At 43.6% G+C, this 25,225-nt stretch overlaps 1 protein-coding gene across 1 annotated transcript in view; it reads right to left on the bottom strand.

Moving 5' to 3' along the window:
- Positions 1–25,225, bottom strand: part of LOC125447414 (complement C3-like) — a 110,265-nt gene that overhangs the window by 43,928 nt on the left and 41,112 nt on the right. Inside the window, exons 19-26 of the mRNA XM_059639862.1 lie at positions 21,198–21,283; positions 18,732–18,871; positions 14,914–15,126; positions 12,787–12,841; positions 8,329–8,415; positions 5,231–5,434; positions 2,623–2,698; positions 458–617 (exon numbers count right to left, since the gene is read on the bottom strand). Of these exons, the coding sequence (XP_059495845.1) occupies positions 458–617; positions 2,623–2,698; positions 5,231–5,434; positions 8,329–8,415; positions 12,787–12,841; positions 14,914–15,126; positions 18,732–18,871; positions 21,198–21,283 (1,021 nt within the window). The remainder of the gene's footprint in view (positions 1–457; positions 618–2,622; positions 2,699–5,230; positions 5,435–8,328; positions 8,416–12,786; positions 12,842–14,913; positions 15,127–18,731; positions 18,872–21,197; positions 21,284–25,225) is intronic.

Below are 25,225 nucleotides of genomic sequence, written 5' to 3'. Positions count from 1 at the left end.
GAGATGGAAAAGGATGAAGGAGATGGTTAATGAAAGTTTTGATGAAAGTGTTCAAAATCTTTCAGACTGCTGATAGATTAAATAAGAAGAAAGTGTTTCCAGTGCTCGAAGGATAATTGAACAGAGAACTCAGATTAAAGTTACTCACACAAGAACCAGAGTCGAAGGAGATTTTGCTTTTAATTTTGGATGCAGTAAGTCATTTGATCTGGAATGCACTACCTGACAGAGTGAAGAAAGTAGGCCCAGTAGCAATTATCAGAAGAGAATTAGGGGATTAAGCAAAGGTGAGAAATTTGAGATAAAAGCAAAGAACAAGGACTGACGGAATAGTTGATTCAAAGAACTGACACTGGCAAGAGAGACTGAATAGCCTCATTCTATGATTTTAAGATTGTTTAGTTTCTTAAGTACAGCCAGCTAGAATGATAAAGAATGAAAGAAACACGTTGCATACAGTCATTGTTTTTAAATACAGAACAGGAGCATCTTCTTTGAAACGACCATCAATGAGCTGTTTATTTATTAGCCACTTTGCAGCCTCACAAAGATGTTTTGTATCAGTTGAGATCAAATCGCTCGACATTGCAAGCACTTTCAGCACATAAGCAGTCAGCCTGCAAAGGAAGAAAATGTAGTATTATGAAACATTTTCTGGAGCAAAGTGATCGAAAGAAGATTTCCCACTGAAAACTTGCGAAGACCGCGCTACAAAAATGATTCAACGCTCAGACATTGAAACCCAAATAAATATTATTTCACCTAAATCTGGAGGTCAACAGAAATAATATTTTTGGCCCAAATTCAAGCTCTTGGTTGCCTGTCCAAATATAGAAAAAGGTAAAAGGCAAACTGATCTCACATTACAAAGAGAGGCAACTGGTGATAGGTTAACCCGAGGACCATCATGCCTTAGGTGAGGGTAGACATTGGGAAAGAGAGCCCTTATGCTAACATCAGGCAGGATGGGAAATGAACAAGGGCTGTTGGTATCATTCTGCATCAAAAACTAACTGCCCAACCAACTGATCTCTGTGATGTTAGAACATAAGATGTTTATATTGTTGAGCCTATGATAGAAAGAGTAAACACATTAGTTTTGATTTGACTCAGAGCAATAGAATCAAGTTTTTTTTAAACTCAGTTCAGAAGTGAATTGTTTTCTATTAGAAGGAGAACGAACTTCATTTCAGTGAGGAACAAAGCTCATGGATGGACAGAGCTTAGACCTTCAGAACTGTGAAAAATGTATTTCTTCAGTTCCAAGAATAGAAACTGGGAGGATTTATCTGAAGAGTTCAGATAGCAGTGTAACTTTTCTGGGATTGAACATTTGTAAGGGATAATGTTGGAAACCAGGTTGTAACTCTGCTTTCGCTCCACACTGCCCTCCAACCCCACCACACCCGGCACCTTCCCCTGCAACCACAGGAAATGCTACACTTGCCCCCACACCTCCCCCCTCACCCCTATCCCAGGCCCCAAGATGACATTCCACATTAAGCCGAGGTTCACCTGCACATCTGCCAATCTGGTATACTGCATCCACTGTACCCGGTGTGGCTTCCTCTACATTGGGGAAACCAAGCGGAGGCTTGGAGACCGCTTTGCAGAACACCTCCGCTCAGTTCGCAACAAACTACTGCACCTCCCAGTCGCAAACCATTTCCACTCCCCCTCCCATTCTTTAGATGACATGTCCATCATGGGCCTCCTGCAGTGCCACAATGATGCCACCCGAAGGTTGCAGGAACAGCAACTCATATTCCGCCTGGGAACCCTGCAGCCCAATGGTATCAATGTGGACTTCACCAGTTTCAAAATCTCCCCTTCCCCAACTGCATCCCTAAACCAGCCCAGTTCGTCCCCTCCCCCCACGGCACCACACAACCAGCCCAGCTCCTCCACTCCACCCACTGCATCCCAAAACCAGTCCAACCTGTCTCTGCCTCCCTAACCGGTTCTTCCTCTCACCCATCCCTTCCTCCCACCCCAAGCCGCACCCCCAGCTACCTACTAACCTCATCCCACCTCCTTGACCTGTCCGTCTTCCCTGGACTGACCTATCCCCTCCCTACCTCCCCACCTATACTCTTCTCTCCACCTATCTTCTTTTCTCTCCATCTTCAGTCCGCCTCCCCCTCTCTCCCTGTTTATTCCAGTTCCCTCTCCCCATCCCCCTCTCTGATGAAGGGTCTAGGTGCGAAACATCAGCTTTTGTGCTCCTGAGATGCTGCTGGGCCTGCTGTGCTCATCCAGCCTCACACTTTGTTGTCTTGGATTCTCCAGCATCTGCAGTTCCCATTATCTCTGTAACTCTGCTTTGATGTTTGTGCTAAAATTACTCTAAACTCTCTTGTGTAACCACTTGATTTGTTTTATACTTGGTCGTTTATGTGACAAATGCATTTTGTGCATTCTTAAACTGCTAGCAATGCTTTGTGAAACTTTTGACGCCAGCATCATTAGTCAGAAGACAAAAGCAAAAAAGTAAAGTTTTATTTATTTAGCACCTTTAATATGGTGAAACATCCCAAAAATATTTTACAGAAGCAGGATTCCATGAGGTATGGCAGGATTATCAGAGAGACAAAGGGAGCATTTTGACTCATTGTAACTTACCATGTGCTAGACGGAATATGCAGAAATGCTGCATAAGAACCATCGTCTTTGCGAAATGTTAGCTGCTGAGCATAACCTGAGTAGGAAACAAATCAAATAAAAATCAAAAGCTAACTAGCCTGGAAATACAAAATAGAAACGACAAGAAGTTAGGAAAAAATCAGCGATTTGGTCCAGATATTGGGGAAGCAAATCGTTTTTCCTGGCCATAGTTTCAGCAACATCATTAGACTTTTAGATTTTTATTCAATCCAAATTCCTCCATTTGCCGTGGCAGGATTCAGATATTACCTGGGTTCTGGAGTAATAGTCTTGCAATAATAACATTAGGTCATCACCTCCACTTGCATGTTCCTTTCTTGATTTGCATAACAATCTTTCTTAACTTGCACATTCTTTCCTCCCTGTCATTAGATTATAACCAGGGCATTCTCTTCTCTATCACGATATTGTAAACGGAATTCTTCTACTTCCATTGGCATGTGCACAGGGGAGGTTGTGGCCTATTGGTATTATCATTAGACTACTAATACAGAGACTGTGGTAATGCTGTGGGGGCCGGGGTTCAAGCCCTGCCATGGCAAATGGTAGAATGTGAATTCGGTAAACACCTGGAAATAACAGTCTAATGACGACCATGAAGTCATTGCCGATGGTTGGGGAAAACCGCATCTGGTTCACTAATGCCCTTTGGGGAAGGAAACTGTTGTCCTCACCTGGATTGTCCTACATCTGGCTCTAGACCCACACCGTTGTGGCTGACACTGAAAATGGTAATAAGTGCTGGCCCAGCCAGTGACACCCATATCCCATGAAGGGGTTAAAAATAAAATTGGCGAGCATCCCTTGACAATGTCCATATTATCTATGTTTTTTTTCCTCCATGCCCCTCTTACAGCCTTCTCTCCTGTAACCCAACAATGTCACCTTTAAGAAGCCATATTTGGGGTTATTTGACCTCCAGGCCCGTTCCATATACAAGTGTATTTGTGTACTGCGGTCCTTTGAAAATTTTTTCCGTTCTCCCAGCTACTGTGCATAAGCACTCTCTACTCCTCATCACAGTCTCCAAAAGAGTAGACCAAACACCATCAATGTCTTCTTGCAATGAGCAATTTCCAATGCCCCATTTTCTAGCCTACAGTCCAATGTACTCATTAAGATTTATCTTGCCAAACTTTGTGACCTATCACCCTTACAGCAGACACCAATCACCGCCTTCCCCGTAACATTTACATGAGTGGCTTGCAAGATTTTTGTCATTGCCATTTTATTACCAATAGACTACACTAAGATTCTAGCCTTGATAGAACTTAACTTATGAGACACTATTCCCATTATAATATATCATCACTGATAATTTACATGTGCATCAACTTCCAAAATTTACTTTCTAAAACATGACACTCCTTATTTCAGCAAGTTTTAGACACTATAATTCCAAAAGAAACTCATTGCAAAACTTTGAGACCTAGATCTCAGCTCACCCCTCTGTAACTGGATCCTCAACCTCCTGATCCACAGACCATTATCAGTAAGCATAGATGCCAATACTTCCTCAACTACAATCCTCAACATCGGCACTCCACAAGGCTGTGCACTCAGCCCCCTACTGTACTCCTGGCACACGCACGACTGTATGGCAAAATTCTGCCCCAACGCCATTTACAAGTTGGCTGGCGATACCACCGTGACAGGTCGGATCTCAAAAAAGGACAAGACACTAACAGTTACACAGTTACACCTCTTCAGTCAGGCAGACGATATAAACGTTTGAAAACATGTACAATCAGATTCAAAGACAGCTTCTTCCCACGTTATACAGGAAAAAGATTGACTGCTTAGTGACACAGTGCAAAGACAATAATATCTGCATCAAGATCAGCAAAACAAAGGAGCTGGTCACTGACTTTGGGAAGTGAAGTGGAGGGCACACCCCTGTCTGTATCAATGGTGCTGAGGTGGAGAGTCTGAGAGTGATGATCACCAACAACCTGTCCTGGTCCACCCACAACGATGCTACAGTCAAGAAATCACAGCAATGTCTCTATTTCCTCAGGAGGCTAATGAAATCGAACATGTCTATAAGAAATCCTACCAATTTTTATAGATGCACCATGGAAAGCATCCTGTCTGGGTGCATCACAATGCGGTGTATGGCAACTGCTCTTCTCAAGACCACAAGAAACTACAGAGTCACAAACATAGCCCAGTCCATCACACAAACCTAATTTCCATCCACTGACTCCATCTAGTCTCCCCACTGCCTCGGGAAACCAACCAACATAATCAATTACACCCTCTTCTACCCTCTGCAGTCAGGCAGAAGATATAAAAGTTTGAATACGTGTACAAACAGATTCAAGAACAGCTTCTTCCCTGCGTTATCAGACTTTCGAACAGACTTCTCAAAAGTTAATTCTGAGCTCTCTCTCTGCACCTTCTCTGCAGCTGTAACGCTGTATTCTACACTCTGTTCCGCTACCCTCTTGTACTTTGTATTATATGATCAGTCTGTACACCACGCAAAACAACACTTTTCACAATATCTTAGCGCATGTGACAACAATCAATCAATCAACTTGAATGCATAAAGAGTGAATTGTACCTTGTCTAATGTGCTGCAATGAGACTGCTCGCTTTTCTATTCCCACTCTTTCCCACTGCCTTGTGTTGTCCAGAAATTTGGTGACAATCACTCCTGGGGTTAAATGTACCATGTTCTGCTCTCCACAGCCAGTGGGAACTCTAATTAGATGTTTCAAGTTGGCTCCATCAATCGAATTTTCAATTGTTTGGGCTAAACTGTCTCCTGTTTGGTTAAAAGGAAATACACTATTAAGTACAAAAGCAAAACAGAACGGACTCTAGAAATATGAATGTAGACAGAAAATGTGAGGAATATTCAACAGGTCAGGCAGAATATGTGGAGAGAAAAGCAGAGCTCATGTTTCGGGTTATTGATCTTTCATTAGAATGGAAAAGAGTTAATAACCTATTTTTTTAAGAGGGCTAAAGGGGTGGTAGTATAAGAGATTGTCTGTAAAAGGGAAATTAAGGAAAAGTGTTTCATACTTTGATTAGATACATCTATCCTTCCATATTCAACAATTAAGTCAGGGATTGTAGCCTATAATTTCTGCCCCCACTTTGGTTGCTGCTCTTTATAAGCTTTTGTCTCACTTTTTTCCCTGTTTTTTGCTCTGGATGGTAACTGTTCATTATTCTGCCACTCACACCTCATCCAATCGCATTTCTCCTGGTTAAGAAGGTGAGTACAATGTTGTCATTCCTTCCAAGAGGGCTGGAATACAAGAGCAGAGATGTACGTTGAAGCAGTATGAAGCTCTGATCGGACCACGTGTGAAATATTGTGGGCAGTTTTGGGCCTCGTATCTGAGGATGGATGTGCTGGCATTGGAGGGGGTCCGGAGGAGATTTACAAGAATGATCCCAGGGATGAAGGGCTTGTCATTTCAGGAGTGGTTGCGCACTCTGTGTGACCAGGACCTGAGAGCAGGGCCTCAGAATGAAGGGAAGGCCCTTTAAAACAAAGATGAGGAGGAATTTGTTCAGGCCAAAGCTGGTTAATCTGTGGACCTCATTATCACAGACGGATTTTGGGGCCAAGTCATTGAGTGTTTTTAAAATAGTGATAGATAGGTTCTAAATTAGTAAGGGGATTAAGGATTATGGGGAGAAGACAGAAGAGTTGGGTTGAAAAATATATCAGCCGTGCCTGACTGGTATAGCAGACTCAATGGGTCAAATGGTCTAATTCTGTTCCTTTATCTTATATCCTTATGGAAAAAGGGCAGGAAAGTAGATGAGAGGAGTATCAGATTAGCCATGAACCTATTAAATCATAGAACAGGCTCAAGGGGCCGAACATCCTACTCCTGTTTTTATTTAGTACACTTTTATACGCCTGTGTTGGTTATTTGGTGGAAATATCTACTTAGTCCCACAATCCACACTTTCCTCACAATCCTTCAAATTTCTCGCCTCAAGGTTTTGTTCATAAATTAACAGTTGTTAAGAAGATCCTTTATATTCACTCTTGCTTAAAGAACTTTAGTTTTGAAAGATTTTGGGAAAACAAAATAAAATTTTGGGGACATGCTGACAATGGTTTCTTTTAAAAATGTCATTGAATATCCACTGTAGGTATTGGAGAAATAGCAGGAACTGCAGATACTGGAGTCAGGGATAACACAGTGTGCAGCTGGAGGAACACAGCAGGCCAGGCAGCATCAGAGATAACACAGTGTGCAGCTGGAGGAACACAGCAGGCCAGGCAGCATCAGAGATAACTCAGTGTGGAGCTGGAGGAACACAGCAGGCCAGGCAGCATCAGAGATAACACAGTGTGGAGCTGGAGGAACACAGCAGGCCGGGCAGCATCAGAGATAACACAGTGTGGAGCTGGAGGAACACAGCAGGCCAGGCAGCATCAGGGATAACACAGTGTGGAGCTGGAGGAACACAGCAGGCCAGGCAGCATCAGAGATAACACAGTGTGGAGCTGGAGGAACACAGCAGGCCAGGCAGCATCAGAGATAACACAGCGTGTAGCTGGAGGAACACAGCAGGCCAGGCAGCATCAGGGATAACACAGCGTGGAGCTGGAGGAACGCAGCAGGCCAGGCAGCATCAGAGATAACTCAGTGTGGAGCTGGAGGAACACAGCAGGCCAGGCAGCATCAGAGATAACACAGTGTGGAGCTGGAGGAACACAGCAGCCAGGCAGCATCAGAGATAACACAGTGTGGAGCTGGAGGAACACAGCAGGCCAGGCAGCATCAGAGATAACACAGTGTGTAGCTGGAGGAACACAGCAGGCCAGGCAGCATCAGAGATAACACAGTGTGGAGCTGGAGGAACGCAGCAGGCCGGACAGCATCAGGGATAACACAGTGTGGAGCTGGAGGAACAAAGCAGGCCAGGCAGCATCAGAGATAACACAGTGTGGAGCTGGAGGACCACAGCAGGCCAGGCAGCATCAGAGATAACACAGTGTGGAGCTGGAGGAACACAGCAGGCCAGGCAGCATTAGAGGAGCAGGAAAGTTGATGGTTTGGGTGAGGACCCTTTTCAGAAGAAGGGTCCAGACCCGAAATGTCAGCTTTCCTGTTCCCCGTTGTTGCCTGGCCTGCTGTGTTCCTCCAGCTCCACACTTTGTAATTTATGCAGATATTGGAGGGATTTTATTTAAGGGATTCCTGGAAAGCCTATGACTCTGGGCAACTGCTTACTTTGCTGTTGACCCTTCTGGGTCTTTTTTTTAATTAACGCGGTGTCTAGATTGGTATGATTCCTGTTTTAGTTGGTTCAGCTGGAGTTTGACACAAGTTTGAGAGAGACCAATTCAGAATGAGTAGAGTTGGAAGAAGGCTTGCTACGGACAAGCTACCTAGCTGTTCGCTCTGATTTCATAAAGGAGAAACTGTCACATCAGTTTAGGGTGAAACCCATTTTCTTTTGAAAGAGAGATTGAAAGGAAATCTCAAGTTTGTCTTTCTCCATTTCCACAATACTTCAGAGGTAAGTGGGTATAATCAGAACATCAAAGCAACAGATTCTAGAACTTTCTACACCTCGTTCTTTTGGCTTCAGACAATGAGGATGTACTTGTACCTATAGCCTCTATAAGAAAGCAAATGAAGATTTTTGTGTAGAAGTAATCCTCGATCCATTACAATGTACCTTGAATGCTGATGAATGTGTTTGGTTCTGTTTTTGGAACAACGTCCTGTGGAGATTTGATCTCAACGTCAATCTTTTGTTCTTCACCTGAATTGAAGAAACAAAATATTTAGTTATATAAAATAAATGTTTTCACCATTTCTTTGATTTTCTTGGCAACTATTTATTTGGGTTTCTTTCCGATTCATTGTCCTTTTGTACTCACTCCTGCAATTTACAAGGGATGCCAGTAAAATTCTTTCCACAGTTTCATCAATGGAGGTGGAAACTCCCAAGATTTTGAATTAGTTCTGTAAAGATAAATGCAGACCATCTGAAGCCTTATTTTCATTGAGTCTTCAGACTGGGAAATCCATGTTGAAGCATGAGAAATGATTGAAGAGTTGAGCTGTTTTGCCTGTATTTCGTTCAAGGGATAGAATTGAGAAACCAAAATGTCACCTTAAACTTTCTTGAAAATTGGTTAGGCCACCGCTGGAGTAATATTCTGGTTTCCACATTACTGGAAAAAAAAACAGATGTAGAGGTACAGAGAAGATGTAAAAAGAACAGATGTGTAAGGATGATATCAGAACTGACAGGCTTTGCCATTTGGAAAAGATTGAACCGACCAGAACCAAATTCTCTAGAAAGAAGGCAGCTGAGAACAGGCTGATAGAGGTTTGATAGATAAATAAAACTAAGGTGTTCCCATTTGCGTAGGGGAGACTAAAACCTGAGACCATAAAAGTAAGAGAATAAGAAACAAATTTGGGAGAAATGTCCATCCCCAGAAAGAGGTTACAAAATGAAGCTTATTGTCTCAATGCAAGCTTGAGACAACAAGATTAGCTGGATTTAAGATAAACTCGGTAAGTATGTGAGAGAGAAAGGTAGAGAGGATTGTATCGATTGAGATGAAAATGGATGAGAATAGGCCGTGAGGTTTGTAAGTACTAGTACTGACCAATTGGACTGAATGACCTAGTTCTGTTCTACGAATTAATTATTTTCTGCTGTCACAAAACTTTGACTTGTAAGTATTCACTTGTTTTGCATTTTTATACTTTGCACGACGCTGTTTGGGCATGTATCGCAACACAACTTAATCCAACTCATGTTCAGAACATCCATTTTCCAATTTTTGCAAAAGTTACTTGAAGTAGCAAGATGACATTGTTCACAAACAAAGTATTTTCTCATTTACTAATCTCAGTGTCAGGTACAGAAAGGCCAAATACAGGTCCCAAATGCCTTTATTCTACATGAACAGAGCTTCCCATCAAATAATAACAACGCATTTCTTCCATGTAAATCTTCTATTTCAAGGCTGTATTCAACTTGGGGTTACAGTATTCTACTAAGTATTTGGACCAGATTACAGTCAAGTTTGTGCAAGGGATCACAGCCATTACAAACATTTTACTTGGCATTACCGAACTTGCTGAAAGACAAATGTGTTGTTAAATTTCTTTATGTTTTTGTACTGATCAGGATAAACAAAAGAATGCCAAATTTCAAACCATCACAACAGCTAGGAGAGAAAATGGCACTGATTGGTTGGCATGTTGACACTGGTTTTTATGCAGATGTTATGTCTACCTTCTGGGTGGCATTATCTGTGCTGTGTAGCCTCTGTTGAAGCACTGTTGCTCTGTCCTGCTCTGAATTTATATGTCATCAGAGATAATGGGAACTGCAGATGCTGGAGAATCCGAGATAACAAAGTGTGGAGCTGGATGAACACAGCAGGCCAAGCAGCATCTCAGGAGCACAAAAGCTGACGTTTCGGGCCTGGACCCTTCATCAGAGAGGGGGTTGGGGAGAGGATACCACACCCGGCACCTTCCCCTGCAACCGCAAGAAGTGCTACAGTTGCCCCCACACCTCCTCCCTCACCCCTATCCCAGGCCCCAAGATGACTTTCCATATTAAGCAGATGTTCACCTGCACATCTGCCAATGTGGTATACTGCATCCACTGTACCCAGTGTGGCTTCCTCTACATTGGAGAAACCAAGCGGAGACTTGGGGACAATAAACAACTGCACCTCCCAGTCGCGAACCATTTTAACTCCCCTCCCATTCTTTAGATGACATGTCCATCATGGGCCTCCTGCAGTGCCACAATGATGCCACCCGAAGGTTGCAGGAACAGCAACTCATATTCCGCTTGGGAACCCTGCAGACCAATGGTATCAATGTGGACTTCACAAGCTTCAAAATCTCCCCTTCCCCCACTGCATCCCAAAACCAGCCCAGCCTGTCTCTGCCTCCCTAACCTGTTCTTCCTCTCACCTATCCCCTCCTCCCACCTCAAGCCGCACCTCCATTTCCCACCTACCAACCTCATCCCTCCTCCTTGACCTGTCCATCCTCCCCGGACTGACCTCTCCCCTCCCCACCTCCCCACCTATTCTCTCCTCTCCACCTATCCTCTCCTCCATCCATCTTCGGTCCGCCTCTCCCTCTCCCCCTATTTACTCCAGAACCCTCTCCCCATCCCCCTCTCTGATGAAGGGTCTAGGCCCGAAACATCAGTTTTTGTGCTCCTGAGATGCTGCTTTGCCCTGCTGTGTTCATCCAGCTTCACACTTTACTATCTTGGATTTATATGGTCTGGTTTGTCATGGTGTGTAGTCTTGTTTCCTGTTTTATACTGCAGTGGCGTGTAGATGGGGTCTACTTCAACATGTTTGTTAATTGCATCTGTGGTTACTTTGTCCCAATTAAACTGAAGTCCTTCTCACAACTCACAGCAAAACAACACAACCAACTCTCCCTTGTTTCAATGCATTCCAACATAGAAGGACGTCATTTTGACTGGGACAAAGTTACAGTACTAGGCCAAACAAAACAAAGACTAGCATGAGAAATCCTGGAGGCCTGGTTTTCAACCACCGATGCAATTAACTAATATATTTCATTAGACCCCACCTACGTACCACTGTGTAACTAAATGGGAAACAAGAGTGCCCACAATGACAGGCCCGACTGTATAAACTCGGAGTGGAACAGAATGACATCACTTCAATGGAGGCTACAAGGCACTGACGATGTCACCCAGAATGGAGGAAAACGTTTGCATGAAAACCAGTCAGCTCGGCGAAACTGCCAACCACTCCATCAGCAATCCGAGCGACAGATCTTCGTTAAAACATGTCAACACTGTCTGAGCTAGGAACTAACATGGAGAAAGTAATGTGCAACTATAGGCCTCCCAAGGATCCTAGAAAGCCCACAACATGGAAGTAGGCCATTCAGCCCATCAAGTCCACACTGACTCTCTGAAGAGCATCTCACCAACACCAACTGCTCACCAACACCAACTGCTTTACCTATAACACTGCATTCTCCTTCGCTAAGCCACCCAGCCTGCACATCCCTGAACAGTGTGGGGCAATTTAGCATGGCCAATCCACAAAACCTGCACATCTTTAGACTGTGGGAGGAAACTATAGCACCAGGAGGAGGTGCACCTAGTCATGGGGAAAATGTAAAAAATCCACACAGGCAGTTTTCCAAGGGTGGGATCAAACCAGGTCCCTAGCGCTGTGCGGCAGCAGTGCTAGCCACTGAGTCACCGTGCCGGCCTAGCTCCTAGGCAATTCAATAAAGATGTAAACCTTGAACATATTCCGTTAGTTTGCAGAGAATGCATCCCTGAGTGTGAATGTACATCACTTCCAGCAATTGTAAGTGGCACATGTTGAAGTGTAGAACCTACAGTCTAGTTTCTGTCTAAATCCATTCTGCAGGTTAATGATTGCCCTGATCAAGTCACTTTATGCTGTGCATCATGAAGCTCATAAATGGGCCAAAGTTGCCTCAAATTCCAGACAAAAAAGGCCAAGTAACTCAACAATTTGAGCACATTAAGCAAATTGTTTCGATGTGTGGTGTTGAGGCAAATGATACAATAATACATAATATCCTTTGGTAGGATGCAGACATCAGACCAAAAGGTGTTCTGACTATCAGACAGTTGAGCAATGTCATGTTTGAATTTGAATCCTCATGTGATGCTCAACGTGTAGGCTGCCGGCCTAAACAATTGGCTAATCAGACCCAGCAATGTGTTTGTTGAGCTGGTCATAAATGTGGAATACAGGTCATACTCAAACAAACCTGCAATTGTGAAGTTGGAACCAAAAGGCCTACTGTTAGCTGTGAATTTACAATTGTAACATCCAATTAACTGAAAGATATTCAGTTGAATTTGTACTGTCGCTAAATCATACTGACATCCATTAATAGGCAGGGACCCGTTTCATGCAAATAGAGGAATCTGTTCAAACTTCCCACAATGTTTGAATAACCTAAAGGTTTGGCAAGCTAACATTTCTCATTATTTTCTGCATGGCAACGTGTCAGCCAATCAAGGTCAAGACAGAACATTTTAGCACAATATCCCCATTTACAGCGATAACATTGAACATCAACATTTTACATGAAGGTTCTCAGTCAAAAAGGAACTAACCTTTGGGGTCCAAATCATAAACTTGCAACTGCAGATCAGTTTCTTTCCCGTCAGGCTACAAGAAAAGAAAATGAAATGAGTTTCAAACAGCCCAGTTTCTTTTATGAACATACATATAAACATATGCATTCAGAGCGAGAGTAAGCCATTCATCTCCTCAAGCCTACTCTTCTCTTGCAAAAGGCCATAGCTGATCTGTTTATTCCACACTCCCATCTTCCCCAGTTATCTTTCACCTTTTTCGTCATCAAGAATCTATTGGCCGCTGCCTTAAAAATAACAAAGGATTCTGTTCCCATCTCCTTTCATTGAAGAGAACTCCAAAGATTCATGAATCTCTGAGAAAAACTTCTTTTCCTCATCTCTGTTCTAAATGGGCGACCTCCTATTTCTAAATAGTAACACCCTGGTTCCAGACCGTCCCACAAGAATAAATATCGTTTCACAATTTACCCAGTCAAGACCCTTTCTACATCAGTTAAATAATCTGTCACTCTTCTAAATTCCAGTGAATATTGGCCTAATTGCTCTCTCCACGACTCCCTTATCCGCTCCACACTCCCCACCAACCCCACCACTCCCAGCACATTTCCCTGCAACGGCAGGAAGTGCTACACATGCCCCTACACCTCCCCCCTCACCCTCATTCAAGGCCCGAGACAAACATTTTACAGCCGACAGGGATTGACCTGTCCATCCTCCAACCTGGTCTACTATATCTGTTTTTTCCAATGTGGCCTCCTTTACATCGGTGAGGCCAAGCGTAGACTCTGAGACCGTCGCGTGGAGCATCTGCGCTCTGTATGTGACAAACGACAACATCTTCCGGTCGCCAAACATTTTAACACCCCCTCCCACTCCCTGGGTGACATGTCTATCCTTGGCCTACTCCAGTGTTACAATAATGCCACTCGCAAACTGGAGGAGCAGCACCTCATATTCTGCCTCGGGACCCTACAGCCCGAAGGCCTGAATGCCAGTTTTAAAATCTCCCCACCTCCAACTTCATCCCACGCCCATCTCTCCCTCTTATTCCCACCTCCTTGACCTGACACAATCTGTCCATCTTCTCTCCCGCCTACCTGCTCCACTGTTCTCACTGACTAATCTCCACTACCCCCTACCTGCATCCACCTATCATCATCCCACCTACATTCCCTCAGCCCCACGCATCCTCTCTCTATTTATTTCTGAGCTCCTTTCTCCTTCCCCAGTGCTGAAGAAGGGCCCAGCCCCGAAATGTTGAATCTCCTGCTCCTCTGATGCTGCCTGGCCTGCTGTGTTCCTCCAAGTCCACACTGTGTTCACTCCTTATGGAAGAAAGGTTTGAAATTGTATTAAATAGATGTGTTCAAAGTCATGACGGCTCTAGACAGGATAAAGTAAAAATGTCCCGGCTGATGGAAGGAACAAAAAGCAAAAAATGCAAGTCTAAGGTGACTGAGAAAGCACTACCAGCAACAAAATGAAAAAAAAACATTTTTTCTGAAAGGAGGACTGGTGGTTGGAATCATAAATCCATTTCCTGAGAGCTTTTAGTGGTGTGTTAATTATATTAAGATAAATGGCATTGTTTAATTCTGCACTTTGAGCATACTGTATATTCTGACCAAGATCTTCCCCTGAGCATTCCTTATTCTTTGCACGGCTCTAATTATCACTCATGCTAAATATGGTCCACCTCTCTATCGAAGTTGACATATTCAATATTTTTCTAAAATCTCAAAGAAAAATCCTAGAAATGATCATGATCAACAAGTTCTGAGGATACCACCCTGCTTAATTTTCAACTTGCCATTTGTCCCCAATTAATTTGTAACTTACCATGATTTCGAACCAATACCTGTGTGTTGCAGTGATAATGGGGACTGCAGATGCTGGAGAATCCAAGATAATAAAATGGGAGGCTGGATGAACACAGCAGGCCCAGCAGCATCTCAGGAGCACACCCTGAGATGCTGCTGGGCCTGCTGTGTTCATCCAGCCTCACATTTTATTACCTGTGTGTTGCACCTTGTGATGTCACGTATCCCCTATCCACATAATATGACATGTACAGAGAGACTGCTTAAGACATAAATTAGCCCGGTCATGCATGCACAGAACATCGAAAGGTTTCTTACTTACCAGCACAAGAAGGGGTTTGCTCACACCATCAACAATGAATCTGTCAGAGACTGAGGCTTTAACTTCAATACTGATTTGTCCAACTTCCAGTGGAACTATGATATAAGGTACAGCAGTTGACCCTTTTTTAGGGATATTAAGTATTTGTTTCAATCTTGTTGCCTGTGTTGCAGCACTACAGATCTTTCGATTATACGGAAAAACCACGTTCACCTAGAATTCAACATACAATCAGATAACAAAAGAAATTCTTTATATTGTAATATAAATCTATCTTGTGTCAAAAATTAGCACTAAACTAATTTACTTTAACACAGCACTTCTGATCCGCAACTGGACAATTTATATTCAATTCATGAATGAAAGGCTATCAGACTGTCATGTCCCTTGGAGATGTTCCTTTACGATTAAACTGGTCTTGTGCATATGGCCACAATTCCCATTCCTCAGAGGCCTCCAGACCATAAAACCACAGATATAGGAACAAGAGGATGCCATTCATCCCCTCATGGTTTCCCCACCATGGAACAAGATCATGGCTGAATCAAAATACCTCACACCCACTTTCCTGCTCTTTCCCCATGACCCTCGATTCCACAACTCTTCATGAATCTACCTATCTCAGCCTTGAATACACACAAGGACACAGGCATCACAGCTCTCTGCCCAAAAGACTCAAAACCGCCTTACCTCCCACTAAAAACGGGAGAAGGGGGTGGACCTTCTGAATTGTGTGAAAAGCATGTGGGCCATGTAGCCAAGCTTCCCCAAAACAAAACCTCAAAATGGGCAATTAACATGCGGGACCTGGGAGGACATGAATTGAGTAGCACCTGTGTGCAGCAACAGTGATTATCCCCTTTGGTGACGAATTTTCAACCAAATCCTGAGCAATCTGAGATAGAGATAGTAGGAACTGCAGATGCTGGAGAATCCAAGATAACAAGGTGTAGAGCTGGATGAACACAGCAGGCCAGGCAGCATCAGAGGGGCAGCTCTACACCTTGTTATCCCTGAGCAATCTGTTATGGTCACCAGTGGCATCATATTGTTATCAGTGCTACAGAAGATTTATTACGGGTGGCTAAAATACAGCATCCATTAGAAATTAACATTTATAATCAGCTCCGGTTTCTTCCAAACATTTGTATTCCCTTCTGCAGATCTGGAAAACACCAGTGGAAGTCACAAATAACTTTTGCTGTGGCTGTAAGAATGGGCCGGCCTCTGTAGTTGGATTTATCAACCTCCGTCCAACCTTTAGCACAACACCCAGTATCATTATCCTTCAATAGCTTTCCTCTACTTTCAGGGGACTGGAGCTGCCTTTGCTAAGTCCTACTAACCACAGCAAAATGGATGATGATGAGATAGTGTAGGGGAGGGGCTTAGATTAGTTCACAGTGTGGTGCAACATTGAGGGCCAAAGGGCCTGTTCTGTGCTGTATTGCTCTATGTTCTATGTTCTCTGCTCTAAAACAATGGCTTCCAATCCTGCAGTGAATTCCACATATCCCTCTCCACCAGCTCCCTTGATCTCCATATATCAGTGTGATCAGACAACTAGCCAGGTATCAAATTCTGGGTCAGTTAAGACCAAAAAGCATAGGAGAAGGCAGCCATTCAGCCCATCCACTATTCGATGAAATCGTACCTGATCTGATGGTCCTTGACTCCACATTCCTGCCGTTGACCCACAACTCTTGATTCCCATATTGATTATAGATCTATCGATCTCAGTGTAGAATACATTTAATGCCCCAGTCTTGACAGCCTACTGAGGTGAGGAATTCCACAGATTGCGTATTCCCTAAGAGAAGAAATGCCTTCTCATCTCTGGCTCAAATGTGTGACCATTTATTCTGAGCTTATGCCCTCTGATCCTAGACATTCCCATAAGAGGAAATAATCTCTTCACATCTATCCCATCAAAATCTGTCTACACCCTTTAATTATCTGAAGAAGAATCCCAAAAGGTAAACAAAAAGTTAACTCTGTTTCGCTCACCACAGATGCTGCCAGACCTTCTGAGTTTCTCCAGCAATTTCTGGGTTCTCTTTCAGATTCCCAGCATTCACAGTTCTTTGAGAATTTTTAAAAGAATCTTATATGTTTTGTAAGGTCACCTCTCATCCTTCTAAATACCAAAGAATATAGGTCCCAACACACAGTTTTGGGTTCATTTTCATTATCTGTGCAAAAGCTTGGAATTTATGTCCTTGATACATTGCTAAAAGGAGGCACAAAGTCAGAAATGTTTGTCTCGTATTCATCAGGACGTGAATGCAAGAAACAGACTTCAGAAAAGTAACATCAATCTATGTAGCATGAGACAGTGTGCAGATTGTTTGGATTGTTGTTGGCATGGAGATGCAAGCAGAAGCAGTTAACTGTCGATCTTCATTCTTGGACCAAGCAGGCATACTCTGACAGCATTCTGACCAACCAAGGTCTACCTGTCTGGTCTGAAAATGAAGATTGACAGTTAATGGGATGTCCAGGCCAATAACGGCCCAACCAACCAGCACGCAATTCTCGTGCTGCCTAAATTGATGGCCGTCTCTTGAAGTTTATTTCTTGTGTTGTAGTCCTGATGAGTACAAAACAAAATCAACATATCATCGTTTATTCTTTTAGCAATGCTTAAATTCTATTCTACCAAGTAAATATTTACTGTCCTGATCTAGAAATTGAGAGGCTTCAATCATTGGTCCAGCGATATGACATACAACCTTGCAGCTGGACAATTTATATTCAATTCATGAATGAAAGGCTGTGAGACTGTCATGGGATCATAGGATCATACAGCATGGAAACAGACCCTTCTGTCCAACAAGTCCAAGCCGAACCTAATCCCAAACTAAGCCTTTCACATCTGCCTGCTCCTGGCCCACATCCTTCCAAACCTTTCCTATACACGTACTAATCCAAATGTCTTTTAAACATTGTAACTGTACCCACACCCACCACTTCCTCTGGCAGCTCATTCCACAAGCAAATCATCCTTGATGTAAAAATGTTGTCCCTCATGGCTCTTCAAATCTCTTTCTTCTCACTGTAAAAAATGTGCCTCCTAGTCTTGAAATTCTTCACCCTAGGGGAAAGCCAACTACTATTAACCCAAGATAACAAAGTGTGGAGCTGGATGAACACAGCAGGCCAGGCAGCATCTTATGTAGCATGAGGCAGAGGATCTCTGATGAAGGGTCCAGGCCCGAAAAGTCAGCTTTTGTGCTCCTGAGATGCTGCTTGGCCTGCTGTGTTCATCCAGCTCCACATTTTGTTATCTCGGATTCTCCAGCATCTGCAGTTCCCATTATCTCTGACTACTATTAACCCTATCTGTACATCACGTTATTTTATAAATTTCTACCAGGGTGCCGCTCAACCTCCCACGCTCCAGTGAATTAACCCCAGCCTATCCAGCCTTTCTTTATGACTCAAACCCTCCGTACCTGGCAATATCCTGGTAAATCACTTCTGCATGGTTTCCAGCTTAATAATATCTTTCCTATAACCGTCGTAAAAACCCATCAGATCCATTATTCCCTTTTAAGGAAAGAAATTTACCATCCTTATCTGGTCTGACCTATTTAATTACAAACCCTAGAAAAGTGGTTGGCTCAGAATGAACCTTTGCACTGAGCTATATTGAAGATGGTTGCTCCCCACCACCTTCTCTTAAAGATGTGCAATAAAGATTGGGCTTTCCATCAATACGCATGTTCTGTGATTATATAAAATAAATCTGAATACCACACTGCATAAGATTGACAAGTAGGGGCATAATAGTGAGATGGCTACATTGTAAAACTTACTGTAATGTCCTCCGTACCATAATTGTACAAAACTGCTCTAATTTCCACTTGTTCATTACGGACGACAGAGTATGGGAGTCGAAGGTCAATGAAGAAGTCCTTCGTCACTATTAGATCATAAGGTTCAGCAACACATATTCCTGGAGAAAAGCATCATTACCAGTCAGAAGATGTGACAAATCTATATTTTAAAACGGGGTTCATTTCACATTTCATAAAAACGTCAATTACATCCAAAGCAAACACAGTGAGCTTAAAATAACAATCCACTTGTTTCATAAATATAACTTATTTTGTCATCAAGTTTATCTTTGAACAGAGCTTCTGTCATCATCATTGCCACACATATGGAGCTGCATGTCTTCATGCAGGCAGCTGTAATGCACAATATATTAATGTAATCCCTTGAAACTAAAATAATAGATTTTTTTTCTAAACTACACCAGTCCTGCCAATCACATCACTTTAAGAGCAGATCAGATTTTATTTCTCCATGTGAAAAATGAAGAAATCTTTACTGTAGATAACAAAGTGTGAAGCTGGATGAACACAGCAAGTCAAGCAGCATCTTAGGAGCACAAAAGCTGATGTTTCGGGCCTAGACCCTTCAGCCCGAAACGTCAGCTTTTGTGCTCCTGAGATGCTGCTTGGCCTGCTGTGTTCATCCAGCTTCACACTTTGTTATCTCGGATTCTCCAGCATCTGCAGCATCCATTATCTCAAGTCTTTATTTTATTTCAGTTTATAAGAGCTCTGGAATTTAAAATAATTTCAGATCATTGCGTTAGTGATCTTAAGTAGTATTTTATCTCATTTTAAATGCACAAGAGCCCTCCTACCACACACCTGCACACTTACTGATGAACTTTCCCTTCCAGGTCAGAGCACATCATCAGTCAGCCCAGTAAACTTACTTAAAATGCAGTTTTTAACTTATGAAACTGAAAGTGCAAATTTTGTTTCAAAAACCTTTGAAAAAATAATTTCAGGAGCAGCTATTTTCATTAGGTTTCCCACTTCTGCATTGCCTTCGACATGCTTCATCACTCTTCTAAGGCATCATGCTCATGAAATGGGAATGAAGCAGGATATAGCAACATTTATTCCCCAAACCTAATTGTTGAGGATAATTGAGAATTGACATGTATTAATGACTTGGATAAGAAAAATGAATGAACAATAACCAAGTTTGCCTTTGACACGAAAGCAGCTGAGAAGGCAAGTGGTGAGGATGGTTCGGGAAGAGCTAGCCAATTCTGAGGAAGTACCAAAAAGATTGATAGGGGCAGAGCGGTAGACATTGTTACATGGACTTTATTAAGGCATTGACAAGGTTTGCCATAGTAGCTTAATTAATCGAGTTAGATCACACGGGGTTCAGGGTGAGCTTGCCAATGACAAGATTACAAACTTGGCTTGACCGTCGTGTTGAAGGGCTGTTTTCTGGACTGGAGGCCTTTGACCAGTGGTGTTCCACAGGGATCAGGGCTGGTCTACTTTTGTTTGTCATTTATATGAACAATTCAGATAAGAGCATAGAGGGCATAGATAGTAAGTTTGTGGATGATAGTGGACAGTGAAGAAGGTTATCGAAGATTACAAAGAAATCTTGGTCAATCAGGTCAGTGGCTGCAGAGTGGCAGATGGATTTTAATTTGTATAAATGCAAGGTTTTGCATTTTGGTAAAACAAATAAGGGCAGGACTAATACAGTTAATGGTGGGACCTGTGGCAGTGTGGTCAAACTGAGAGACCTAGGGCTTCAGCTACATAGCCCTTTAAAAGTTGCATCACAGGTAGACAAGATGGTTAAGTTGGGAATTTAGCACACTTGCCTTCACTGTTCAGACTATTGAATATAGAGCTGGGACGTCATGTTAAGGTTGCACAGGTGTATAGATAAGGTAAATAGCAAATGTCTTTTCCATAGGGTCAGTGAATTCAGAACAAGGGGACTTAGTTTAAAGTGAGAGGGGAAGGATTTAAAAGGGACCTGAGGGGCAACACTTCACATTGAGGGTGGTGAATGCATGGAATAAACTGCAGGAGGACCTGGTAGATGCAGGTACATTTACAACATTTAAAAAGACATTTGGACATGTGCATGAATAGGAACGGTTTAGAGGAATACAGGTCAAACACAGACCCGTGGGACCAGTTTAATTTGGGAATCTTGTCTGGCACAGACAAATTGAACTGAAGGGTCTATTTCTGTGCCGTATGTGTCTGACTGTATGAGCACCCACCCTTCCAAAACATGCGCAAGTCCATGAGAATGGCAGGGATGCCTATGAAGGGTGAGATTGATGATTGTAGGATCACAGCCTTCACCTTTATCTTGGGTTCCGTAAAAATCCCACATGACAGGAATCTCATTTTAAAACATTCTCCACCTGCCTCCATTACAGCACAGACAGAGGCATGAAAATCCAGATCTATGACTACACTAAATCAAAAGCAACTTACCTTTGTCAGCAGACATACTGATAGCTTGTATTTCCCAAGTCGTGATCGAATCCACAAGGATACCAGATAGCTCTGTTGTGGCAACTCTGATTATGAAAATGAAAAATGTATTCCTACTGAGTAAGTTTTGGTCTATACCATTAATAACTTGGCTTATGCTTGTGTCATCCCTGTACTTGTCTGAGAAGTCAAGTATTTCTCTAGATACAGCAATTGTCTAAAGTTTTGGGAAAGATCTGTAGCTCGGGTTGTGGATGATTTTGTTGACTTGTTCTCTGAACTGGCTTGTTCTTGTTCAGATATTTCGTCACCATGCTAGATGACATGATGATCTCAGCTGGCACGGTGACAAAACATCTGAACAAAAACAAGCCAGCTCAGCGAACAAGTCAACAACTGCATTATTAGTCTTTATCCTGTGAGGATTATTATGCTTTGTTCAACTGCTACCAATGGAGGAAGACCATGTGGCTACTTGCAACATGACGCTGAGATTTTCCTTGGCTTCCCTTTCAACATCTGCCTTCACGGCAGCATAGTCCACTTCTGAATCACACCCAACTACTCTTCTCCTTCCTTTGGCATTTTCCCACGCAACAGCTGGAGATAAAACTTAGGCTATTCTACTTCCTCCCATAGCAAGCTCCCACAAATAATAATGGGGTCATATAAAAACAAAAAAACTGCAGATGCTGGAAATCTGAAAAAGAAACTAGCAAATGCTAAAAATACACAATTCACTTTCCAAATGATGCTTAACAATGCAATTCTTTAAACTTAGCAGTAATATTTGCTGTTCAGAATGTGATCTTACCTACGCTGGAGAGACCAAACATAGCCTGAGTGACTGTTTTCGGTATGCGTGCATAACCTTGAGCTACCTGTTGCTTGAGAGTTCAACTCTTTATTTTGCTCTAACTCTGGCCTCTCTGTCATTGGCCTTCTACTATGTTTCGATGAAGCTCAACATAAACTCAAGGAATAAGACCTCATCTCTCAACTGGGAATTTGACAGCAGTTTGAATTCACCCTTGAGATCAACTATTGTGAGTCACAATCTTTACCCACATTTTATTTGGTATTTCTTTGCCTTTTCTGCCTGTCTCTCTTAGGTTCCCTCTTGATTAGTTTGCACTTGAGTAACAGCCCGATGTCCATTTCAAGCCCACCGACTCCCACAGCTACCTAGAATACACCTCTTCCCACCCACCCTCCTGCAAAAATTCCATCCCCTATTCCCAATTCCTCCGCCTCCGCCGCATCTGATCCCAGGATAAGACATTCCACTCCCGCACATCCCAGATGTCCACGTTCTTCAGGGACCGCAACTTTCCCCCCACAGTGGTCGAGAATGCCCTTGACCGCGTCTCCCGCATTTCCCGCAACACATCCCTCACACACCGCCCCCGCCACAACCGCCCAAAGAGGATCCCCCTCGTTCTCACACACCACCCCACCAACCTCCGGATACAACGCATCATCCTCCGACACTTCCGCCATCTACAATCCGACCCCACCACCCAAGACACTTTTCCATCCCCACCCCTGTCTGCTTTCCGGACAGACCACTCTCTCCGTGACTCCCTTGTTCGCTCCACACTGCCCTCCAACCCCACCACACCCAGCACCTTCCCCTGCAACCACAGGAAATGCTACACTTGCCCCCACACCTCCTCTCTCACCCCATCCCAGGGCGCAAGGTGACTTTCCACATTAAGCAGAGGTTCACCTGCACATCTGCCAATGTGGTATACTGCATCCACTGTACCCGGTGTGGCTTCCTCTACATTGGGGAAACCAAGCGGAGGCTTGGGGACCACTTTGCAGAACACCTCCGCTCGGTTCGCAATAAACAACTGCACCTCCCAGTCGCAAACCATTTCCACTCCCCCTCCCATTCTTTAGATGACATGTCCATCATAGGCCTCCTGCAGTGCTACAATGATGCCACCCGAAGGTTGCAGGAACAGCAACTCATATTCCGCTTGGGAACCCTGCAGCCCAATGGTATCAATGTGGACTTCACAAGCTTCAAAATCTCCCCTTCCCCCACCGCATCCCAAAACCAGCCCAGTTCGCCCCCTCCCCCCACTGCACCACACAACCAGCCCAGCTCTTCCCCTCCACCCACTGCATCCCAAAAGCAGTCCAACCTGTCTCTGCCTCCCTAACCTGTTCTTCCTCTCACCCATCCCTTCCTCCCACCCCAAGCCGCACCTCCATCTCCTACCTACTAACCTCATCCCACCTCCTTGACCTGTCCGTCTTCCCTGGACTGACCTATCCCCTCCCTACCTTCCCACCTATGCTCTCCTCTCCACCTATCTTCTTTTCTCTCCATCTTCAGTCCGCCTCCCCCTCTCTCCCTATTTATTCCAGAACCCTCACCCCATCCCCCTCTCTGATGAAGGGTCTAGGCCCGAAACATCAGCTTTTGTGCTCCTGAGATGCTGCTGGGCCTGCTGTGTTCATCCAGCCTCACATTTCATTATCTTGGATTCTCCAGCATCTGCAGTTCCCATTATCACTGATACCTCCTCTCATCACAGCTTTTGTTCCTTTGTTTGTCCCATAACCACTTACTTTGGTTTATCGTGCATTCTCTTCCTGCATTCCAATTATCAAAAGTCTTGTTTTGCATTTTTGTTGTTCTGTATCTCCCTTTCATTTTTGAAATCTAATACATTTCTAAAACAGAGGGTGGTGTATCCATGGAACCAGTCTCACAGAGGACCCTAGAGGCCAGGTCATTGGGTGTTTTTAAGATTGAGGTAAATAAGTTCTTGATTGGGGAGGAGATAAGTGGAAATGGCAGGAGAATAGCTTTGAGAAATTGATCAGCCATGATTGGAGAGCAGACTCAGTTGGCCAAATGGTCTACTTCTGCTCCGATATCTTATGGTTTTGCATCGTAAAATTTCCCAATCCTAAAGTAATATCACAGACTTAAAACATCAATTCTGATCCTCTCTCTCTTTATGGCTATTACCTGATCTGTTGAGGATTTCCAGTATTTGGTGTTTTAGTTTTCAGTTTTCCAGTATCTGCAGTATTTTGATTTTGCATTACCAGTACTATTATTTGTGAGAGCTTGTTAGAACATAGAACATAGAAAAGTACAGCACAGTACAGGCCCTTCGGCCCACGATGTTGTGCCGTGGAATAATCCTAATCCAAAAATAAAATAACCTAACCTACATTCCCCTCAATTCACTGCTGTTCATGTTCATGTCCAGCAGTCACTTAAATGTCACTAATGACTCCGCTTCCACGACTACCACTGGCAAACTCTTCCATGCACTCACAACTCTCTGGGTGAAGAACCTCCCTCGGATGTCTCCTCCATACCTTCCTCCTAACACCTTAAAACTATGACTCCTCGTGGCAGTCAATCCTGCCCTGGGGAAAAGTCTCTGGCTATCGACTCTATCCTTGCCTCTCATTACCTTGTACACCTCGATCAGGTCACCTCTCTTCCTCCTTCTCTCCAGAGAGAAAAGTCCGAGCTCAGTCAACCGCTCCTCGTAAGACAAGCCCTCCAGTCCAGGCAGCATCCTGGTAAACCTCCTTTGCACCCTCTCCAAAGCCTCCACATCTTTCCTGTAATAGGGCGACCAGGACTGGACACAATATTCCAAGTGTGGTCTCACCAGGGTTTTGTAGAGCTGCAGCATAACCTCACGACTCTTAAACTCGATCCCCTATTAATGAAAGCCAAAACACCATATGCTTTCTTAACAACCTTATCCACCTGGCTGACAACTTTGAGGGAGCTATGCACTTGAACACCAAGATCCTGCTGTTCCTCCACACTGCCGAGAATCCTGCCTTTAATCCTATATTCAGCATTTAAGTTCGACCTTCCAAAATGCATCACTTCACATTTATCCAGGTTGAACTCCATCTGCCATTTCTCAGCCCAGCTCTGCATTCTGTCAATGTCTTGCTGAAGCCTGCAATAGCCCTCGATACTATCAACGGCACCTCCAACCTTTGTGTCATCAGCAAACATACTAACCCACCCCTCA

Source organism: Stegostoma tigrinum, chromosome 35 (assembly GCF_030684315.1).
Source record: "Stegostoma tigrinum isolate sSteTig4 chromosome 35, sSteTig4.hap1, whole genome shotgun sequence".
NCBI lineage: Eukaryota > Metazoa > Chordata > Chondrichthyes > Orectolobiformes > Stegostomatidae > Stegostoma > Stegostoma tigrinum.
This window is presented reverse-complemented; position numbering and strand designations above follow the sequence as displayed.